The following is a 21,456-nucleotide window of genomic DNA, read 5'->3' on the forward strand; positions in this document are numbered from 1 at the left end:
GGAGAAAGAACAGCCAGTTTTACACTGCCCATTCCCCCCGCCCCCCGTAGCATCCAAATAGATTGTTTTACTCAAAAAGATTTTCTTGCTACGAATCTTCTCCATGTAAGGGTCTGCCAGGAAACAGGGTGAAGAGCAATTATTAAGTAGATCCCAGGACACACCGACCACACTGGGCTTCCACTATGAGAAAAACTCACATAACACACCTATATGGTTAAAGACAAACTGTATTTGGTGCCAAGGTTTTAAAAAGCACTATTTGATATTAAAAAGTGTTCTTCTCTGTAATAATGGCCTCTGTCTTCTGAGTTTTCTTCTCGAGGTTTTCTAAACTTTCCTCGTCAGAACGAAGAAATCTGAAAGTCCTATCATGCCATTCTTTCTAGATTCTCTAGATTGGAAAACAGATAAAGGCACTTATTAGTCATTTCTCACAGCACACAACACAATTCTTATGAAATGCCATCTAATTTAAAGGTTTTACGTAGAAAAATAGATGATTTCCGATCTCTAATCAGTAATTCTTACCTCTAAAACTAAAGCGTTATATTTTCTTGTACAAAAATGGGCATTGATTTCTACATGAAAAAATCAGTACTATACGTTCTTCTTTATTGGCCACTCCAATTTTAGTCACTACTGAAATAAAAGTATCCTTCTATTGGAAAAGTTGGTCCAGTGAAACTCAAAGGTCTTGAGTCTATGAAACTTTGGCATTGCCAACTGCATGTCCCTCGATTTTTCTTCTTTTATCTATAGATACTTCTATTTCTTAAGAGATGGTGAGCATTAGCACATTTCTGCTGCCAACATCCGTGGATGTAAAAATGCTGAACAATATTCATTCTCTATGTCGGTGGGGGAAAGGAGAACCATCTCGAGGGCTCGTATTTTCAAGGTAAAGGGAAACATCAGTTAGCGGTCCTAAACCACATTTTACCATAAACAGCAACCATCTCTCACAGCCCCAGGGGAATCACAGGTGTCCAAGCTTCTCGCTGTGGCTGCTTAGAGGTGAAGAACAGAATGCTGGAGGACGGTGCCTGTCACCCTGACCCCTTGCTCTCCTGGGCGTGACGATTTCCTGCCGCGGTGGCCCCGACAGCTCTCGTCAGGCTGCCAGAGAAAGTGGGCTTGCTGCCTTAGCTGTGCTAACAGCAAATGGAGGCTCAGCTGCAGTGTATCTCCCCAGTTAAGGAAGAGCCACTAACCAAGTGATGGAAGAGAAACACCAAGTGGGATCTTCTTTGGACTTCCCTTGTGAACTGATTCTTCACCCCGGGTACCAGCTAATGGCTACAGAACAAATCTCGCCATGAACGCACCATGCCAGATCCTTCTGGAAAGAGGAAGGGGCCACTTCAACCTTCCAGGGGCTTCCCAAGCCTCCCAGGCTTGGTCCTTGCAAAGCCACCTCCGGGTAGGCCCCCAGGGCATCCTGTCGGCCAGGGCCCCTGGTTGGCCTGCCCAGCCCAGCCTGTCACCCTGCATGCATGCCCTCGGCTCATCAGTACCTGAGTGTCCAGCACCTTCCACTAGGGACGCGTGGATGGGTCTGAAACACTCTTGGAAATGAGCAATGAATGCATGAATGCATGACTGAGTGAATTGATTACTGAATAGGCAGAAGTCCCTCCCACTGCAGAGAGAGGCCGAGTCAGCCCCTCTACAAAGATGGGTGGGGAGCGGGTGGGGAGAGGAGTGCTCTGACCCAGGCCAGCCGGCCACAGCACTCACCCACTAAACTCCGCTGCCCCCGTCCTGTGTGCCTTCCGGGCGCTTGCTGCTGGGATGGATTTGCTCTCAATGGATGAGCAGAAGTTGTAAGATTTAGACAAGCCCAGCTCACGAACTCTGTGCCCTGCTCCAAAATGGGTTACTGGGGTACCCAGGTGCATTCAGGCTTTTCCTGTGAGCTCTGAGGGGGCTGTCCATGTCGGGATGCACAAGGCACCAGGTTATACACCTGACCCCCCAACCACCCGGCAACTGAGTGTGCTTCTCCTTTACCTTCAGCCCCTCCCTCAAGGGGCCCACCGCCGCGCGCCCCCCCCCCCAGGCTGCAGGGTTGTCTGGGGGAGCTGGAGCCTGCACTGTGTCGGCTCCCCTGCCCCCACGACTCCTCTGAAATCACCACTGCCAAGGTCACAATGTAAGGGACAGCTCTGCAGCGGGCCACACTGGGCGATGGCCACCCGTGTCCGCACCCCCCTTCCTGGTGCCCTCTGTCCAAGGGTCACTCCTCCTCCTCCTCCTCATGCTCACCCCCTTCCTCAAAGCCTGGAGCTCCAGCTGCGCCCCCGCCAGCCAGCGCCCTCCTCACCCTGCCACAGCCGGCACCACCTGGGGGGACTCCAGCCCCGGCTGCACTCACTGGACACCCCCCAGGGTCACCCCGCAGGCCCACCAGCTCACAAGGCCTCCCCGCCACAGGTCGCATCCTGGGAGGCAGCAGCACCCTTCAGGGCAGACCTGGAAGCCTGGCAGCCACGCCTCATGTCCAGTTAGCTTCCCAAATCTGGGGCAGCCCTACAGCCTGGCCCTTCTTTGTCCAGACCTTTGCAGAAGTCTCATGCCTTGGGGCGCGGGGGGGGGGGGGGAAGGAGGGTCCTTCCAACCAGAACCCACCACCTGCTTCCCTCTCTAAGCTCTTCTCCGTTGTCACAGTGGGGGCACCGCTCCTCTGGGCTGGGGACCAGGTCAGACTCAGGAGGGCAGCAGGTCTGGTGGGGGCGTGACGCCAGTCCCCTCCTACGGCTCACCACTGGTGGGCAGCTGGGGGTGGTACTGGAGGAATCAGCAAAGAGAAGGGTGGCGCCCTGGAAATGGGGGGCAGGGCCGCAGGGCAAGGGGCCGGTGAGCGTGGCTGCAGAGGAGGGGAAGGTGAGCGCCCGCAGGGACATTGGAGAGGGGAGGGTTGAGTCCCCAAGAACTGTGGCTGTTGGGTGTGTCGGGGCACGAAGAGAGTGTCCCCTGGGAGGAGGAGGGCAAGTCAGTGGACGGCACACAGAAGAGGGGGAGACGGGCGGGGGGAGGGCAGGGATTCTGAAGGAGGGAGGCCAGGACATGGCTGGAAGGGGCGAGGCGGAGCCCAGGAGAGACGCCCGAGGCGGCAGCAGGGAGTCCCGGGGGCTGGCCCTGGCGCCCCAGGCACGGACGGTGCGGGAGGGCAGGAGGGACCCGAGCCTGGCGGTGACGAGCAGCCAAGGGCCCCCCCCCCCCCCCCCCCCCGCCTGCCGTCCCGTTCTCAGGGCCCTCCACCCTGCCTGCTGGCGGGGTCTGAGAGTCCCCTGTCTGTGCGCTCTCAGGAAGAGCAGGACGGGGGCACAGGAGTCACCCCACAAACATCCAAGGAGCAAAGGCGTGACATCACACCCCCCACCTGCGGGGCTGTTGAGATGCGCCTTCTATCTTACTCTTCGACATGCTGTGATTTTAAACCATTGGACACACTGGACTGAAGAATCAAGATCAATTCTGGATGAACTTTTCTTAGAGACGGGATAAAGAGAACCCGACTCCCAGTCCAGCACTGCCCTGGATCACGCGGAAGAAAAGCTGCCTCCTGAGGTTCAGCTTTCTTTAGCACGGCTTGGGGACATCTTGGGGACATCTGGAGCGCAATGTGTGCTGCTCTCCCTCCTGGCAAAGGCCGGATGCCCTGGAGCAAAGGTACCTGAGAGGAGAGAGAGGAAGGACCTTCTCTAGCGGCCCGTGCACGGGAATTCCAGGGAGGGCTCATACTTACACAGTGTCCTTTAAAGTGGCGAGATAGGATTCCGTGTCCACTTCAGGGATGTCCGAGTCCATCTTGGACAAGTATCGGTAGACGTAGGAGAACGTCTCAAACGGGATGCGGGCAGGCCCGCCCTCGGGGTCCGCGGTGAGGATCTCGCACAGGTGCTTCATCGAACTGTTCAATGACTAGAAACACCACAAACCAGGGGGGGGGAGACAATTATTACCTGGAATCGCTACAGTGAAAGCATAAGACACAAGCAGAATCAGCGCCTGAGTATATTTTACAGAAATTCTCCAGCCAGTATGCTCTCAATCGAAATGAAGAACTAGGTGAATTTACACTTGCCATAAACAAAGAAATAAAGAGGAAAGGTTTGATCAAGCGGCCTGAAAAGAATTTTAATCCGCAGGTTTTATTTTATATTAAAATGGGAATGAGGAAGCGTCAGTTTCCTTAAAGCTGGGCCCTAAGCCAGCCCAGAACTCCCCAGCCCCTTCAGTGCCGTGACACAGCCGGGGATGGAGCTATCAGTCACCAACGGGAAGTGCCACCTATGGGGGGGGCGGGGCTCTAGGACAGATGGCCTCGTGAGCTGTCCTGATGCCCACCTGCGATCAGCCTCCATGCAGGCTCCACACAGGGTTAGCCTTGCTCCAGGTCTTGTCTCGGTTCCAGAAAGTACCAGACCTTTCTCCCCTGCACACTGTGCATCTCGCTCATGCTCCTTCTCTCTGTCTGGGTCAGTCACCCCACCTACCCTGGCGGACACCTTGGCTTTCAGCCTGAAAGCCAGCCCCTGGAGAAGCCGTCCCACTCCTACAAGGCACATGCTCAGAGCATGCAGACCCTCCCCCCCCGAGCCAGGAGGGCAGACGGATGGTATCCAATCCCTGGTGATCTCACAAGAGCCTGCATGCTTGCAATCAGCCACGGTGGAAACACTTACACCTCATTCATGGGCTCACGCTGCCAGTCAGGACCCTTTGCCCCTGCAGAGAGCAGGCTGTCGACACTTAGGGGGCTGCACTTAGGAGGGAAAAGCAAGGAAAACACAGGTGGGCCAGGCACAGAGGAAAGCTTCCCAAGTGGGGAGAGTCACACCCAGACCTGCTTGACTGGGACCGTGACAGTGTGCAGGGAACAAACCTGACACCCTTAGGGACGCACAAATGGCTGGAGCCCTGTTTCCTACCCCGACGTGTCTGTGGGTCGGGAGTCTGGGCACTGCTTAGCTAGGTCATCCAGGGCTCCAATCGGGGTGGTGGCCAGGGTATGGGCCTCCTCCGGAGGCTCGACTGGTGATGGACCTGCTCCCACCCTCACCGAATTTGCCGGCAGGGCGCTTCCCCGGGAGCTTGGCCAGCTTCTCACAGTCATATCGGGGAAAATCCCTCCTGCCTCGGCAGGGAGAGGGGGGAAAGGGCTAAAAGGACGTCCAGGGGCCCAGAGTGGCTGGGTGGCTGGCCCGAGGTCAGCCCGCAGGACCGCCACACCCCAGCACCACGAAGAGCACCGGGCTGGCTCTCAGGGGGAGCTGCCCTGTCTGGGCGGCGGCGGGGGTGCTGCCTGATCAGCCCGGAGCTCCCCCCCATCACCACAGCTGGGGCTCGGCTCATCTGGAAAACCCCTTCCCACACTCCCCGGGACCCCTGGCCGTGGCCGTGGCACGAGGCCGGCATGGATGGCGCAGCTCTGGCGTTAGTCTGACCCCGGGGCAAAATGACGCTCCGATGGGAGAAGCGGCCTTGTCTGCCCAGCAGGTGCTTTCTCCGGGGTCACAGCCCGCGCCCCTTCCTCTCAGCACCGGCCTTGAGAGGACTTGGTGAAAACAGAGCTGCACGTTTTATGATCCATGTTCCTCCCTTGAAACTTTTCCGAGACGTGCAGTTATGTTAGCTTTTGCTTTTCCATCCGTCACAGCGGGAGAGAGTCATTACTGAGCCTCGGGAAGGAGCCGGGGAAGGAGGCGGCTGGCACGCAGCAAGCAGCAGGCAGATGAGGTCTGCGAAACCGAGCTGCAAAGGCTTCCAAGGCGGAGGTATTTAAGGAAAACATGCATCAAAGGAGCCCAGCGTCACTGCCTTCTGCAAAGGCCCGATGACGTTAGCAGGGCGAACGTTCCTGACGACGAGATGAGATGTGCGAGATGAGATGTGCGGCAATTTGTATATCCAAAAGGATTCCTAAAGCAACTGGCCTGGCTTTGCCGCCGCAAGCCTGTCTTCCTGGACCCAGATTCCTCAGCTCCCAAGGGCTGTCGGCAGGGAGGCCACGTGCTCGCCAGCCAGGAGACCCTCCTGGGCAGGTGCCCCTCCTCCAGCCTCCTGCCCCGACCCGCCCTCCTGGACACAAGCTGTGCTGGGAGGTGGGGCTGCCAAGCTGCATTTGGTCTTGGCCAAGCGTCTCAGCCTGGGCCCTGTGAGAGATTGGGGCGGAGACGTGAGAGGAAAACAGGCCTGCAGACACCTGCTGTTTCCTGAGCGTCTCGAGGGTTCCAGCTCTGTGGGGTATCTGTTTCAGAATCTTAGCTGCTCTTGGGATGACACACAGAGCCAGCTCACACCTCCCCCAGTGCACTTCCAGCTCGCCGGGAGGTGACAATCTGCACATCTTGCGGGGACCCTTTTGTCCAAAAGAAGAGGGGGCCTGGCTCCGAGGTGTGGTTTGAGGGCACTCAGGAGGGACAGCTCAGCATTGCAAGCAGGGGTCCCACCCCCAAATTCCACTTCTTGTTTTTTATAAAATATTTTATTTTTATTTATTTGACAGAGAGCGAGAGAGCACAAGTAGGGGGAGCAACAGAGGGAGTGGGAGAGGGAGAAGCAGGCCCCCCACCGAGCAGGGAGCCCGATGCGGGGCTTGACCCCAGGACCCCGGGATCACGACCTGAGCCGAAGGCAGTCACCCAACCGACTGAGCCACCCAGGCGCCCCCCAAAGTCCACTTTTAAAAAGCCGGAGGTCCTCTGCACCTACTTCCTCACCCTCCCAGGTCTTTTCTCACCTAAAACGCGGTTCTGTTTGTGGACTCGTGGCAGGGGAGGGTGGGAGACAGGTATCCCCCACCTGGCTGGGACGCGGTCCTCCAGAGAAGCCAGTTCGTTCCAGTGTCACCATCCAGGGGAGGATGCAGGGCCCCCATGTGTGAGCAGCGACCAGGCCAGCAGAGACATGGGGGCGGAGTGCACCCCAACTCTCTTCTCCCAGGGGCTGGGACACTCAGCAGTGGGGTGACTGGTGCTGGGGGCCCAAGGACAGACTTCCCACTTCAGGGGGCAGCTACCAAGCAAGTGTGTGGCTTGAGGCTCCCCCCCACGGGGGGTGGCTGTATCTTTTCCGTGGCCACAGTGTAAACGGAATGTTCATGGCACCCCAGAATGGGCTTAGCGGCGTAGCTGGGGGAGCTGAATGGAAAGCAGGAGGGGAGCGAGCTGGGACACTGCCTCTACCACCGGGCCCCCAGGCACTGGGATGGGATGGAAGCACAGCTGTGCTTGGAGGATACTCTATGAATGCCAACACGAGGGCCGTTGGGAGGCGGACATTGAGAGCTTTTCAGGGTAAGAACCATTTTCAGATAGCAAATGATATTAAGGATCATCCTTAGGAGTTGTTATTCTCTGAGACAGGAAATGTCTCATTCCGTGTCCCAACCTGTGGGCGGCACACACCTGGGGCTACAGCTTCTCTAGCGAGGGGCCCTTCCCCCACCCACTCAGGGTCTGCATTCAAATCCTGCTCAACCACTTCTAATCTGAGTCACTGAGCCGCAGTGAGGTCCCCAGAACAGGCCCTAAATCAGAGGGGTGCTGGGAGGATTAAGGAGAACACAGACAAAGGCTCCAAATGTTCCAGCCCATGATGAGAACTCTAGACGTGAGGCCCGTTCATAAGCAACGTGTTTGGACGGAAGACTGTGTTGCACACGTGCGCATTCGCCCCTGCACACAGGGACATGTTCTTGTGATGAACAAAGTCCAAAGTGCTTCTCAGAGCCTCACAGAGTTGGGCTGGTGGTTTGTCATCATGGAATTTCTCAGTCAGTGGGGGGCGGGGGGTGAGGGGATACGGGACTTCCTTCTCAGTTTTTTTATGTAATAAAAAAGATCTTCGTGCTTAAAAAACGAAGCAGAGGATTTTGATCCACGGCTTGAATGCTTAGGGTCACTGCCGGCGCTGCAGACATGTAAAGATAAAGGCCACAACATAAAATGTTACCCTTCAGCCAGGCAAGGCTCTGCACAGCACGATCTGCCCAGGGCAGCCCCACTGCCCCTCCGCCCCATTCCTAGCTCCCAACACCATACGCAGCGCAGTGCTCGGTGCTCCGGGGCAGGGCAGGGCGGACGGACAGTCGACTCCAGGGGGTCAGGTCGCCTGCTTACCGTGCTCACTCCCGAATCTTCAGCTCTCAGAACAGGACCCGGCACAAAGCCGTGCTCAACAAACATTTGGGAAGGAAGGGAGGGAGGGAGGGAGGGCACAGACGACTCTGAAATGTAAGCAGAGATTCTAGTCTTTGTAGAGACCTTAAGCTGGGTGCATCTGACCAGTGACTGCGAAGACAAATTTAAGAGCACGGAGAGTGCATCTGCCCCCGGCCATGCAGGGGCCGGGGATGAAGGAAGCAGAAATAGAGCCTATTGTGTTGACAGAGCAGCTAGGTTCCAACGTAACAGAAATCCTACGTGGAGAAGGGGATGGGTAGTGATCCATTGTAAATTACTCATCCCGTGTTTCACTTCTCCATTTCCTCCTTTTTTGAAGGTTTTTTAAAAAGCATAAAGATAGGGGCACCTGGGTGGCTCAGTCAGTTCAGCGTCCGACTCTTGATTTTGGCTCAGGTCATAATCTCAGGGTCATGAGCTCAGGGTTGTGATCTCAGGGTCGTGAGATCGAGCCCCGCGTCCGTGCTCAGTGGAAAGTCAGCTTGAGATTCTTTCCCTCTCCCTCTGCCCCTCCCCGCCCTGCCCTGCAGGGAACAACTGCATAAAGATGAATGCTAAGATGCCAAACGACACCAAAACTGTCACCTCGTCACCTCCAAGTCACAGCTTTGTCTTGGTGTACCTCCAAACTCCCCCGGCCAACATGGGCACACAGTGGCTTCTCCCCATCTGCGCCTGGCCGCCCCAGGGCTGTCTGCACTGGAGGCAGGAGTGGGGGGTAGGCCACGGCAGAGCCGACACCCTCACTTCCGACACCTCCCGCTCACCCTTCCCCCAACCCTCCCCACAACACAGACATGTGAACCAGAGGGGACCTTCCCGGACAGTCTGGCCTCAGAGTCCACAGCCCACAGCAGATACGACTGTCGAGGTGGCCCAGCTAGGGGACAGGTCGGACCCCACACTGACCAGCAAGGGTGACAAACAGTAGAGGAGGAAAGGAGAGGCGCGGAGGCTTTCTCGTGCCTTCCCCAGTGTTCAGTCCAGAAGGTGACCAAATGTCTCCACCTAGTGTCCCACACGACACATGGACAAGAAACCCTCTCTCTTGCTCCGGCTTGGTTTTAAATCCTGCGCTTACTTTTCGTGATCGGGGAGGTAAACATTACAAAGATGGATCCCCAAAATATGAAAATTCTTTTTCACCCTTGCTAAAATCTAAATTTCACAGTTAAAGGCACAAAGCATAAACATTAATTCTACTATTAGATATTCATTTTACAGTATTAAAATCTTGCTTTCACAGAGTTGCAGATGAACAACGCGACGTGAAACTATCTTCAGTAGGTACATCTGTCTTTGTCCTTCCCACCCCAACACCCCACGCCCCTGGTTATGTCTGAGCCCCGCTCTGCTGCAGGACGGTCCCTGGCACAAATCAGCCCGGGGCAGCAGTCCTCTCTACCGCTGACGGAAACACTGCCTTTGGGCACTTAGGTGACTCAGTATGCAGCAACCAGCCAGCACCTGGCTTTACTGGGGTTTCAGCAGTTCTCACTGGGGCCATTACGAGAACCAGTAAACAGGGGTCTCTTCACGGAGTGGATATTACACAGCAGAGGCAAGGAATGACCTACAACAGCCTGTGATGGAGGGAGATGGAAATCTAATTGGGAATGAATACAAGTTCCAGAAGATTGCTAACCACAGAATTAGCTTTTCATAAAGTTAAAACCCACGAAAATTAAATACTGTATTTCTTGGGGTATGTATGTGGCCCACAGGAAGCAGGAGATTTGGGAGGGTGGCTGCTTCAGGCTGGGGAGGCAGGGGGATGGCATAGAGGAAGAGTGCAGGCAGTCACGTCAGTGTGTCCGAGATCACGTAGGGTCCCTGGGGGTTTCCTACACAAAGTGACTTCTAAAAATTAACATCAGAGCTGAGTGTGCGCCATGAAGCGAGGACTGAATTATCCAGTCTCTGAGGTCCAAAGACGGGAGGGAGGGGATGGGGGCGCCCAGGTGGCTCAGTCGTTAAGCGTCTGCCTTCGGCTCAGGTCATGATCCCAGAGTCCTGGGATCGAGCCCCGCATCGGGCTCCCTGCTCCGCGGGAAACCTGCTTCTCCCTCTCCTACGCCCCCTGCTTGTGTTCCCTCTCTCGCTGTGTCTCTCTGTCAAATAAATAAAATCTTTAGAAAAGGGGGGGTAGGGGTGAGAAAAGGGCCCGGCTCTGCAGTGGAGGGAGCCCCTTCTTCACACATGTAAAATGGTAACGCTCCCTTCCCTGGCCCCCGGTGTCTCACACAGACACTCAAACACTGGAGCTGAAGAGGGAGCTTCCAGATTCCCAAAGAAGTCCTGCCAAAAAAATTAACAAAACAAGAGACAACAAATGTTGGCAAGGATGTGGAGAAAGGGGAACCCTCTACACTGCTGGTGGGAATGCAAGTTGGTGCAGCCACTCTGGGAAACAGTACGGAGGTTCCTCAAGATGTTAAAAATACAACTACCCTATGACCCAGCAATTGCACTACTGGGTATTTACCCCAAAGATGCAGATGTAGTGAAAAGAAGAGGCACCTTCACCCCAATGTTCATAGCAGCCATGTCCACAATAGCCAAACTGTGGAAGGAGCCAAGATGTCCTTCAACAGATGAATGGATAAAGAAGAAGTGGTCCATATAACAGTGGAATATTACTCAGCCATCAGAAAGGGTGAATACACATCATTTGCATCGACATGGATGGGACTGGAGAAGATTATGCTAAGTGAAGTAAGTCAAGCAGGGAGAGATAATTATCATATGGTTTCATCATATGTGGAACATAAGCAATAGCACGGAGGGCCATAGGGGAAGGGAGGGAAATCTGAAGGGGGAGACTTCAGAGGGGGAGACAAACCATGAGGGACTATGGACTCCGAGGTCTCAGAGGGGAGGCGGGTGGGGGATGGGGTAGCAGGGTGATAGGCACTGAGGAGAGCGTGTGTGGTGAAGAGCACTGGGTGTTCCACGCAACTAAGGAATCACTGAACACTACATCTGAGACTAATGAGGTGCTATACAGTGGCTAACTGAACATCATAAAAAAATAAAGAAAGAAAGAAGAAGTCCTGCCAAATCTTCACACTCCAGCCCTTCCCTTTCACCCCTCCTTGGTTCAGAGACCCCTCACTTTGGGAACTGGAGGGTCATCTCTGTCTTCATTCCCAAGGTTCATACTTCAACACCGCCAAAGTTGCACCATATCTGTTAGCGACTAATCATATATTTTAACTCAAATATAAAATAATTTTACGCCTCTTCCCATAGATGAGGAGAACACAGTATCTGTTTACCAAATGATGTGCAGTTCAATAAAAAGTCACCGATGCATTCTCTTCTAACACTTAAGTGCATTGTCATTTTATCTGCTGTTAACTATTTTAAAATTGAAGCATTCCCAAGTATTTAACTTCTGCAAATTAAAATAATTATAAGCCTACAGGACGCCTGGGTGGCTCAGCTGGCTAAGCAGCTGCCTTTCGGCTCAGGTCATGATCCCGGGGTCCTGGGATTGAGCCCTGCATTGGGCTCTTTGCTCAGCAGGGAGCCTGCTTTTCCCCCTTCCTCTGCTGCTTTTCTGCTCTCTCTCTCTCTCTCTCAAATAAATAAATAAAATCTTTAAAAAAAATGTAAGCCTAAAAATACAACAGGCACTTGAAAAAGAATTGCTTCTCTCAAACAAAGTTACTAAAGTAGTGAAAGTGTTTCTTTCGGTTACTGAAATACCGACATTACTTTTAAGCCAGGCCCCTGATTGCACAGAATTATTCATATGCTACTTGTAGGTACGTACCCCACCAAGCATGCTACATCCAAGTGCTAAAAATTTTATCCACTCCATTTTGTCTTCGCAAGGATCCAATTGCAACAACGCTCTGAAGTTCTCTATTGGCAGGCACAAATTTTTCCATTTCTGCTCAAGATCTGCTAATTCCACATACCGCTTGTGGCTACACTATAGAGAAAACACAGTATGATGAAATTTGTAAGTTTTTAAGTCTATAAGTATATTTTTTAAGTTTTAGAAACCTGTGAAATAAGATAATGCTTATGAATATTTAAACATATCCCAAGCGCCCAACCGCATGCAGGGAAAAGATGAACTCTGTCTCACAACATGGTTAGCCCTGGGAAAGCAGGGTGGGAAGGTGTGCGGCAGGAGGAACGCGGGCAGGGAGGGGGCAGCAAGCTGATATTGGCCTGTTTTACTTCTCAAAAGGAGAAAGGCCTGTGATGCAAACATGGCATGATGTTACGGCTGAGTAAAATGGGCATACACAGACTGGGTATAGGATTCCTTTCTGTCTGTGCGAAGCACTTCACAGCAAAAAATAAGCTTCAATAAATAAAATAAAAACATTGAAGATCCAACCCGCTAAACATGTTAACAGTTAAATGGAAGAAACCTTAAAATTGAAAAGAAATTCATTCCTTCCAGTTTTTTAAATAATCTGTGAAAATTGGTAATGCTTGTGATCTGCTAATAGCATTCTATGTGAAAATTTCTGAGCAATTTTAGCGTGTTTTTCCCCAAGTTACCCCTTCCAATGGTTATTCGTTTTCCCCTAAGATAGAGAAAACCATGGAATAATCCTATTTTCAGAAGTCAATGTACCACAGAAGCACGGTATGTCAAAATGTATAATGGGGACAAATCACTTTAAGATCAAGGTTATACCACTGATGTCACTTTTAGCAACACGACACAGTCATCAGGAATGCCAAGCCTGACTGGGTGATACCCTCCCTATTAACTGGTTTCTCTAAAAGCAAGGGGGTGGGGCGGGTGAGGACGGCCCTCAGGTCTTGGGCAAGGCCGTGCCAGGAAGGATCTCGTCCCCACCCAGGCTCTCTGGACCACACTGCACACCGGACGCCAAAGGGCATTCTGTCGTTCAGAGGAAGGCGGCAGCAGATTATTTCTTAAGCACGTACACAATTTTTATAAGCATATTTCAAGAAGAGACTTATAGCCCCCGTTTGGGAGTTGAATTTCCAGACTTTTAGTCCAGCAGCATCTAGTGTTTTAATTTGGTATTTAAAAGCAATTCTATTTCATTTGCCTACCATCTAATCACGAATAGCTATTTTGGGTTCTTTAAACTAGAAAAAGGCCACTGAACACAGCAGATTCCTCCTCTGAAGAAATCTGGCAGGTGTGCACCGGGAAAGCTGGCCTTGCAAAGCTGAGCCGGCGAGTCTGCCATGTGCCTTGGTGGCGGCCACGCTGTATCTTGTGAAGCTGACGGAGAACAGAGACCCTCTCCTACCTGCTTGTGCAAAACTTTCAGGAGTCCTTGAGTCAGGCCTGTGTCTGTTTTCTGAGTGGCCACGGGCATCTCGATTCTGTCCTTGACAGGAAGTGGATCTCCTCTGGACAAAGCTGAAAAATACCTAACAGCAACAGACATCTTTGAAGGCTCATCAGTACCCAGAAAACACTGGAATTCACGCGGTTTCTTAAACAAGCCGTGAGCGTGACAATGCCCAGGACACCTCCAGGGACACCAGAGTCCGAGGGCGGGGCTGCAGTCATGGCTCCTCCACTCCGCTCCCCAATGTAACCCTCTCTGCATGCCTCAGTTTCTCTGTCTGCAAAGCCCACAATGGCAGGCCCTGTCATAGGGCTCCTAGGAGCAGTGAGCTCAAGCTGCAACAGGTTGGACATGCTGCTCGGCCACCAGGCCATCGGGGGGCTCCTGAAACATGTGCTATTCTTATCAAGCACACGCTAGGAGGGGTCCTGGCCTGTTGCCAAAGGAGGTGGGAGATTCAGAACCCAGTGACCCAAGGGCAAGGTCATGGTCCAGTCATTCTACTTTGACAGTTAGTGTTTGGTCTTCCCTTCACTTGGCCCTACTGCTTTCCAAGGGGGTTGACTTCAACCATCTCTGTTCAACCCTACAGGGTCCTGGATCAGGGAAGTCACCTGTCTGCTCTGCTGGGGACCAACCACTCCACTCCATGACGTCAGATGCCACACCTCCCCCCCCCCATCCTTCACTTTTCCTGCCTGGTATTTTCTTTAGTATTTTTTTTTTTTAGTAATTTTCTTTAGTGTTTTTTCCCCTTAATTGTTCCTTTCCGGGATGCAGATATTAGTGCTTATATTGGGGGTTGGGGGGTATGGGAACAGTTTAGAGCAACAAGTCAGGAGGGGGCACACACCGGCTTCTGGCTGCCGGGGACCAGGAAAGGGTGCCAGGCGTGCTAGAGGTGGCCGGCTGCTGAAGCCACGTCATTCGCCACTCCAATGACTAACACAACAAAAAAGAAACAATATACTCAGGAAAACGCATAGTAAATCATCCACCAGGGCCACAGGCCATCATGTAAAAGGTATGAATGAGAAACATCTCTGATTATGTAACAAAGATAGCTGTTGATAAATAGATACTTGACAGGCTAAAAGAAATGTTACACCTCATCCCCTTTTCGCTCCCCATCCATATTTTGTTGACCTAACAGTTTGAGGGAAAGTCAAAACAAGGGCAGCAATGTGGGAGACGAAGGTGAACAGAAAGATCTAAGGTGACAGGGAGGGGGCATGGGGGCATAATTTTGCCATACTGTTCCTAATTAGGGTTTTCACTTATTCCGGGGACTTTATTCCTTCCTCCCCCTCAACGATCAAGCCACAGCGTCTAAAGCAGTGGTCCCCAACAATTCTCCCACCCCCCCTCCCCAGGAAGGCACTGGCAACTTCTGGAGACATTTTTGGTTGTCACCAGAGGGGATGGATGGTGCCTCTAGTGGGTACAGGTCAGGATGCTGCTAAGGGTCCTATTACACCCAGACACCCCCACACCCCCACCTTCCCCCCATACACCCCCCCAAGCAATTACCCTGTCCAAAGTGGCAACAGTGCCAAGGCTGAGAAAGCCTGCATTAGGGGCGAGCCCCCTGATGCTAATTCCCTGGAGGCACGTGTGAGCAGAAAGCAGCCTTCAGCAGGGGACCAGTTCTCACTCCAGTCACACTGCATGAGGCACCGGTGACAGAACCTAGCTGCGGCATGACTAGCGAGGCTGAGTCACCTCCACCACCTGAAAGCCTCCTCTGTGAAGAGGTTTACCTGAATGCCTCCAGCCGTCTTCCACCGCAGGTACCTCCCTGTGATTCCTGGTTCTCTGCTTTGTCTTTAGCTTTTTTTTTTTTCTTCTTCTTGTCACCGTCCCTTTGCTGGTATGCTGCTCTTCTTCCCGGAATGCCCTTGCCTTGTCTTAACCTCAAAGACCAATTTGCCCTCTTCTGAGCAACATCCCTCCCTAACAGATTCTCCTTCCTGACAGCTGGGACACATCCGAGCCCATTTCACACACACTGCTTAGTGAATAAAGCTTGCTTTTTCTCCTAAACCCCAAAATTGTTCTTGAGAGAAATTAAGTGCATGGAACATCCAGAAAGTGCTCAATTACACGTTTTAAATTTAATGTCCCAAGGGAAAAAAAAATGATTCAATCTTGGAATGTCCTGTTGACTACAAATAAACTCTTGTGTGTCCCATCTTTTATTGATGCTTGGATGATGGTTAAAAACAGAGGCTGTAATTTTTTTGGCAAGAACCTTGAGAGAATCTTTCAGAAGCAACTGACAGAAGTGTCTGTCACAAGACAAAGCACTGGATTAACAGGTAGCCTTGTGTGGTGGGTTCAGTAAGGGCCCCAGAGACACCCAGGTCCCAATCCTGGAATCTGTGGATCTTATTTTGCATGGTGTCAGGGACTTTGTAGAGGGAGAGAGGATTCTGAGATGGGAAAATTATCCTGAATTATCCTGATGGGTCCTAAATGCAATCACAAGTGTCCTTGGAAGAGAGAGGCAGCGAGAGAGAGACCTGAAGATGCCACAGTACTGGCCTTAAAGATGGAGGAAGGGAACATGAGCCAAAGAATACAAGGAATGCAGCTCCGAAAGCTGGAAAAGACAAGCAAGGGATTGAAGTCTCCCTAGAGCCTCTGGAGAGAAGGCCTGACAACTCGACTTTAACTAGGTGAAACTGGTTTTGGACTTTTGGCCTCCGGAACTGTAAAGAGAATGCGTGCCTGTTGTTTTAATTCATCAAATTCTGTGGTTGTTATAGTTGCCACAGGAAACTAATTCACCTTGGTTATACAGTTTATAGGTCAGTGAAATCTGACATGCTAGTTACTAAAACATTTAATTTTTTAAAGATTTTATTTATTTATTTGACAGAGAGTGTGTGTGCACAAGCAGGGGAAGCGCCAGGCAGGAGAGGGAGAAGCAGGCTCCCTGCTGAGCAGGGAGCCCGATGTGGGGCTGGATCCAGGACCCTGGGATCATGACCCGAGCCGAAGGCAGACGCTCAACTGACTGAGCCACCCAGGTGTCCCAAAACATTTAATTTTATACTGGTTCTTGTGATCATAAAATTGAGTTTCTAACTCTGTCTACTGAAAAGGGACGAAGAGCTTTCCTTTCAAAATGAAATGAGTTGGGCGCCTGGGTGGCTCAGTCGGTTAAGCGACTGCCTTTGGCTCAGGTCATGATCCTGGAGTCCCGGGATCGAGTCCCGCATCAGGCTCCCTGCTCAGCGGGGAGTCTGCTTCTCCCTCTGACCCTCCCCCCTCTTGGGCTCTCTCTCTCTCACTCTCTCGCAAATAAAAAAATAAAAACTTTTCTTAAAAAAAATCGTAATGGGTTTATTTTAATGGTTCTAAAGTCTGTTAACTTTGTAACCTTAAAATTATGAATGTCTGTTCCTGAAAACAGGATGTCTGTTGCTAGAAACAGTGAAGGCTCATTTGCCTTCAGTGAACTAAGCTGGGCAAAGTTTAACCTTCTAGCGGCCTTGGAATAATTACCCCAATATGACCTCCGTCGCTTTGGTTCTAATAAACTCAACCAGATCCTGAACCCTGGGAGGATTCTCTAGGATGAGGAATTTAGCCTTACAAGATTCCTTATTAAAATCATTTTACAAATAAAGGGACTGTAGTAGTTTGATTTTATAACACAATGCAGAAACTTTTTGCCCAATGCAATTGCTTTGTAAGTGTTAGTCTGAGTAAGTACCACTCTCCAACAATGGAGGTGTCATTCCTTTGTGGGAAAGTGAACATTTTGCAGTAATTCCTGGGAAGGTCAATCAACCGTGATGCTTCCTAGATAGATACTCAGGCGCAGACAGCACCAATGCGTCGGAGCAGTGCTCCAGGTGTGAGGGCAGGAGGCGCGAGCCGTCCCGCGGACCGGCCGGCCGGCCATCCCAGGCGCTTACCCCGCGGACCACTGCAGCACGTCGGCGGGCTGGGTGCGGATCGCAGCCTTGGTGAACTGCTTCAGGATGTCCGGCAGTTCCGAGGGAATGTGGATCTGCTGCGCGCAGAACATGGTATCGGGAAGCGGCATCGCTCTCCGCAGACCGGGACCAGGCTGGGAAGAATCAAGGTGTGCTGCCTGGAGGGGGAGGCCGGGCCCGTGAGCCTCGGCGAAGGGCCGGGCCGCCCTGCCTCCCCCGGATTTGGAGCCTGGATGGGGGACCGGGGTCTGTGGCCGGGCCGGGCTTGGGGGCGGGCCAAGAGGCTGGCTTCGCGAGGTCCGGGCGGCCGGCCGGGACACTCACCCGCTCCTCCTCGGGCTCTTCGGACAGTGAGGGCCCACTGCCCCTTCTAGCGACAGCCGGGAAGCGCCAGCGGCAGCAATTGTTTCACGGAGGTATCCGAGCAACCGGGACGCCTGACGGCCCCGCCCCTTGGCTCCGCGCAGGCGCACACGCCTCGGGCCGAGGCCGGGCTGCGGCCGGCGCGGGCCTGGGAGACGACGCTTGCGCAGTGAGGCTCCGGCCCCTTTTTGCCACTAACCGGCAGTTAAGGGCGGCAGGAGCTGAATGTTTCACCTAGAAAAGGACCTTTTGATCGATTTCCCACTGCCAAATGTGAAGGGCGAATTCACGAAGGACCCCCCCCCCACTTCCCCTTGCTCTGGCTACGTGAAGCTTACGACGAGATGACTCGGTCGCCCTCAGTAGGAAACCGTTACAATCAGGGGGGCTGGTCGGTGCAGGTAGCACGAGCCCCGCCCCCGAGCTCCGCCCACTCCCCCCCGCCCCGCAGGAAGGACCCTGGCCCTCCTTCCTCCAAGGCCTCGCTCTTCTTGCACGAGCCCGTCTGTGCAGGAAACCGTCCCGGTCTCCAGACCTTCACACGTGCTGTTCTCATTGCCCACTCGTTCTTCCGATATAAGAGCCCCTCAAGAGTTTAGACAGTGGGCTGTTTTCAGCTCAAGGAAGATTGTTTAACTTGTTTTCCTAAGCAAGACAGAATGGTTGAGCCTGATTGGGTCTAGAAAACATAAGCCGCGTCTTCTGATGCAGTAGCTTTGGGTCGAAGGGTAGGAGAACTGCTCCGTTCTGGTGAATCCAGGGCAGCGTACAAGGTGTGAATCATAGCTGTGGCTACCCTCAAACCCACTCTGAATGAAGCCCTAAAGCGCGCCTTCCCCTGCTCACCTCCAGCCAGGAAGAGGGAGAACTAGAATGAGCTATTGCCAGGAGGAGTCAATGACAAGCCCTTCCTCCTGCCCTAGAGGCATCACCCCCAACCATGACTCCAAATTAATAGCACTTCCAAATCAACAGCACTAGCAAAAACTGAGAACAGTCACTATTTAATGTTGATACAAAATGGGAAAACAAGGAATCTCATACAGTGATGAGAGAGAGTATTAATTAGTACATTTTGGGGGCCATTTGGCACTATATTTTGATGACTTAGCAATCGATAGATTTATCCTACAGAAATACTAGCCTGAGTATATAATGTGGACAAAAATGTTTACTAAAGCACATAGTAAAATGGGTAAACATTATAATTGTCTTTTAGAAAACTTAAATCATAATCTTATCCACACAACAGAATACAATTCAGCCAGAATTTTAAAATGAGGTAGCTACTTAAGTATTGACATAAAAGGATGTTCACGAAATATAAAGCAAAAAAAAGCACCCCACAGAGCAGAGTCTGTGATAATAGGAGTCGAATGTACATTTGCCCACAGCACATTCTGGAAGCAAAAACTAAACTCCTGATAGGGGGTTACCTCTGAAAAATGGCACATAGCTTTCAAGTTTTATTTTAACCATATACACATTATTTTGATTCTGATTCATCCATTTATTTATTCAAGAGTATTGAATGCTAAATATGTCCCAAGAACTGTTCTGAAATATAGTAGTAATCCCCAAATAGTTAAAAAAAAAAAAAAAAACTCTGAAGCTTACATTCAAGTGGGGGAAAACATACAAATATAAATAAGACAGAAAAACCATGTGATGTGTTAATACATATGAGAGATAAAAACACAGCAGAAGAGTCAGGAATGCCCCAGTAGCTGCAATTTTAAGGAATGACACTTCAGTAAAAAATGAAGAGCTTGGGGAGAGCCTAGATGAAGAACATTAAGGCACAGCAAGCAGCAAGTGCAAAGGCCCTGAGGTTTGACCTGTTCTGAAAGCAAGGAGGCTGCCAGGAGCACAGGGACCCTTAAGGCAACTGTGAACTTGGGACTCTGAGTGTCATAGTTAGCTCTCTGAGTAGAAGACTAATGTGATCTTAGATCTGAACATGATCATTCTGGATCCCGTGTTGAAAATAACTGGAAGAGAGACAAGAGAGTGTGGGCAGAGGCCGGGAGCTCAGGAGAAACTGCAGTGACCCGGGCAGGAGAAGATGATGGTGCTCTGTACCAGGATGGCAGCAGTAGAGGTGGTGCAATGTAGCCAGAATCTGATTCATTTTTGAAGACTTGCTGTCCAATTGTGTGTGAAGGTTGGGAGAGAAACAAGTGTCAAAGGTATTACCAACATTTTTTGTTTCGCGACTTCATCCAATTGCTTACCAACTGAAATGGGGACGTTTTGAGAAAATAGATTTGGGGTAGGGGCATCATGAGTTGTGTTTTGGACCTAAGTTTGAGATGTCTGGTAGAGTCCACATAGACAGGTGCACAGACATGTCTGGAGTAAATAAGTATGTGCGTGATCTGCATATAGATGGTCTTTAAAACCCTGAGAGTGAGTGAGATCACTAAGTCAACGCATGTAGGTAGGACTGAGGTCCCAGCTGGGTTGACAGGATCGGGTCAGTGAAGGAGTTTAGAAAGGAGAATCCAAACAGGCAGGAGGAAAATGTGGGGGAAGGCTGTGTCCTGACAACCAGGAAAGTGGTTTCACTGGAAAGAGGAACCATTTCAGGTGAGAGCTGAGAAGGAACCACATCATTTAGTGGTGGCCATTCGTGACCTTTACAGGAGCAATTCCAGTGGAAAAGTGGAGCAAACATCTGATTGTAGCAGGGCTGGGAAAGGAGAGGAAAAATTGGAAAGAGTACAGAAAACTGAAGGGCTTTGCTGGAAAGGAACGTGAAATGGAGCAGTTGAAGGAGTTAGTGGGGTGGAGATTTTTCTTGTGGAAGAGATGATACAACATCTGAATCATGGGAATGACCCAACACCACTTACGAGGGAGAGGGAGAACTGCAGAGCAGTGCCTCGAGCAGGTGAGTACTGTGGTCTAGTGAGCCTGTGCAGGGTGGGGGGACCCAGGGATTGCACGTGGGCCCGGGGGCAGCGTGCATACGGGGCATGCACGCTGGAGGCGACGTGCGCGGCCCGCACAGCCTGGTGAGCATATGGGCACAGGTGCAGGTCAGACGGTGAATTGACAATGTGAACGTGTGAAGACTTGTTCTGATTGCTTCTGTCTTCTTGGTGAAACAGAAAAGTCATCAGCCAAAAGAGAAAGAGGGCACTTTGAAGGAAGGTACGAAATGACCCCTTAGAGAACATATATGAACGCTGGTTATTACTTTTTGAGACTGAGATGTAATTAACATGCAATGAATCGCACAAATTTAAAATGTAAATTTAAGTTTTAGCATATGTATACATATCAAACCAGAAGCACATCAAGATAACACACACATCATCCCTCCATTTCTTGATGCCCCTTTGAAGTACCTCCAAGCCCCTCCCCACCGATCTGTAGGTCTGCTTTCACTTAGCATTGAGACTTGTCCATGCTGTGTATATCAAATTAATTGCGTTTTTAATTGCTGAGCGGTATCTCATTGCATGGATGATCACTATCTATTTACCTGTTGATAGGCCTGTGGATTTCCAAGCCTGTTTCCAGCCTTGAGCTATTACAAATAAAGCTACTAGGAATGTTCATGTATGAGTCATCATATGGACTTACTTTTTGCCTGGTCAATAACTAGGAGTGCTAAGTACTTATTGTAATGTTTACAGAACCGCCCAA

The 21,456-nt window shown here is 51.4% G+C and overlaps 1 protein-coding gene across 1 annotated transcript; it reads right to left on the minus strand.

Moving 5' to 3' along the window:
- Positions 1-212: 212 nt before the first annotated feature.
- ROPN1L (rhophilin associated tail protein 1 like) lies at positions 213-17,835 on the minus strand. Its single transcript, XM_073887107.1, has 6 exons — positions 17,761-17,835; positions 17,419-17,654; positions 13,448-13,571; positions 11,971-12,132; positions 3,752-3,927; positions 213-394 (listed from the first exon to the last, which is right to left on the minus strand). Exons 2-6 carry the CDS (start codon positions 17,547-17,549, stop codon positions 331-333), a joined length of 657 nt encoding a protein of 218 aa, XP_073743208.1. The 5' UTR covers positions 17,550-17,654; positions 17,761-17,835; the 3' UTR covers positions 213-330.
- Positions 17,836-21,456: the final 3,621 nt, after the last annotated feature.

This window comes from Callorhinus ursinus, unplaced genomic scaffold (assembly GCF_003265705.2).
Source record: "Callorhinus ursinus isolate GAN/ISIS: 27379988/994484 unplaced genomic scaffold, GSC_fseal_2.0 scaffold3, whole genome shotgun sequence".
Classification (NCBI taxonomy): domain Eukaryota; kingdom Metazoa; phylum Chordata; class Mammalia; order Carnivora; family Otariidae; genus Callorhinus; species Callorhinus ursinus.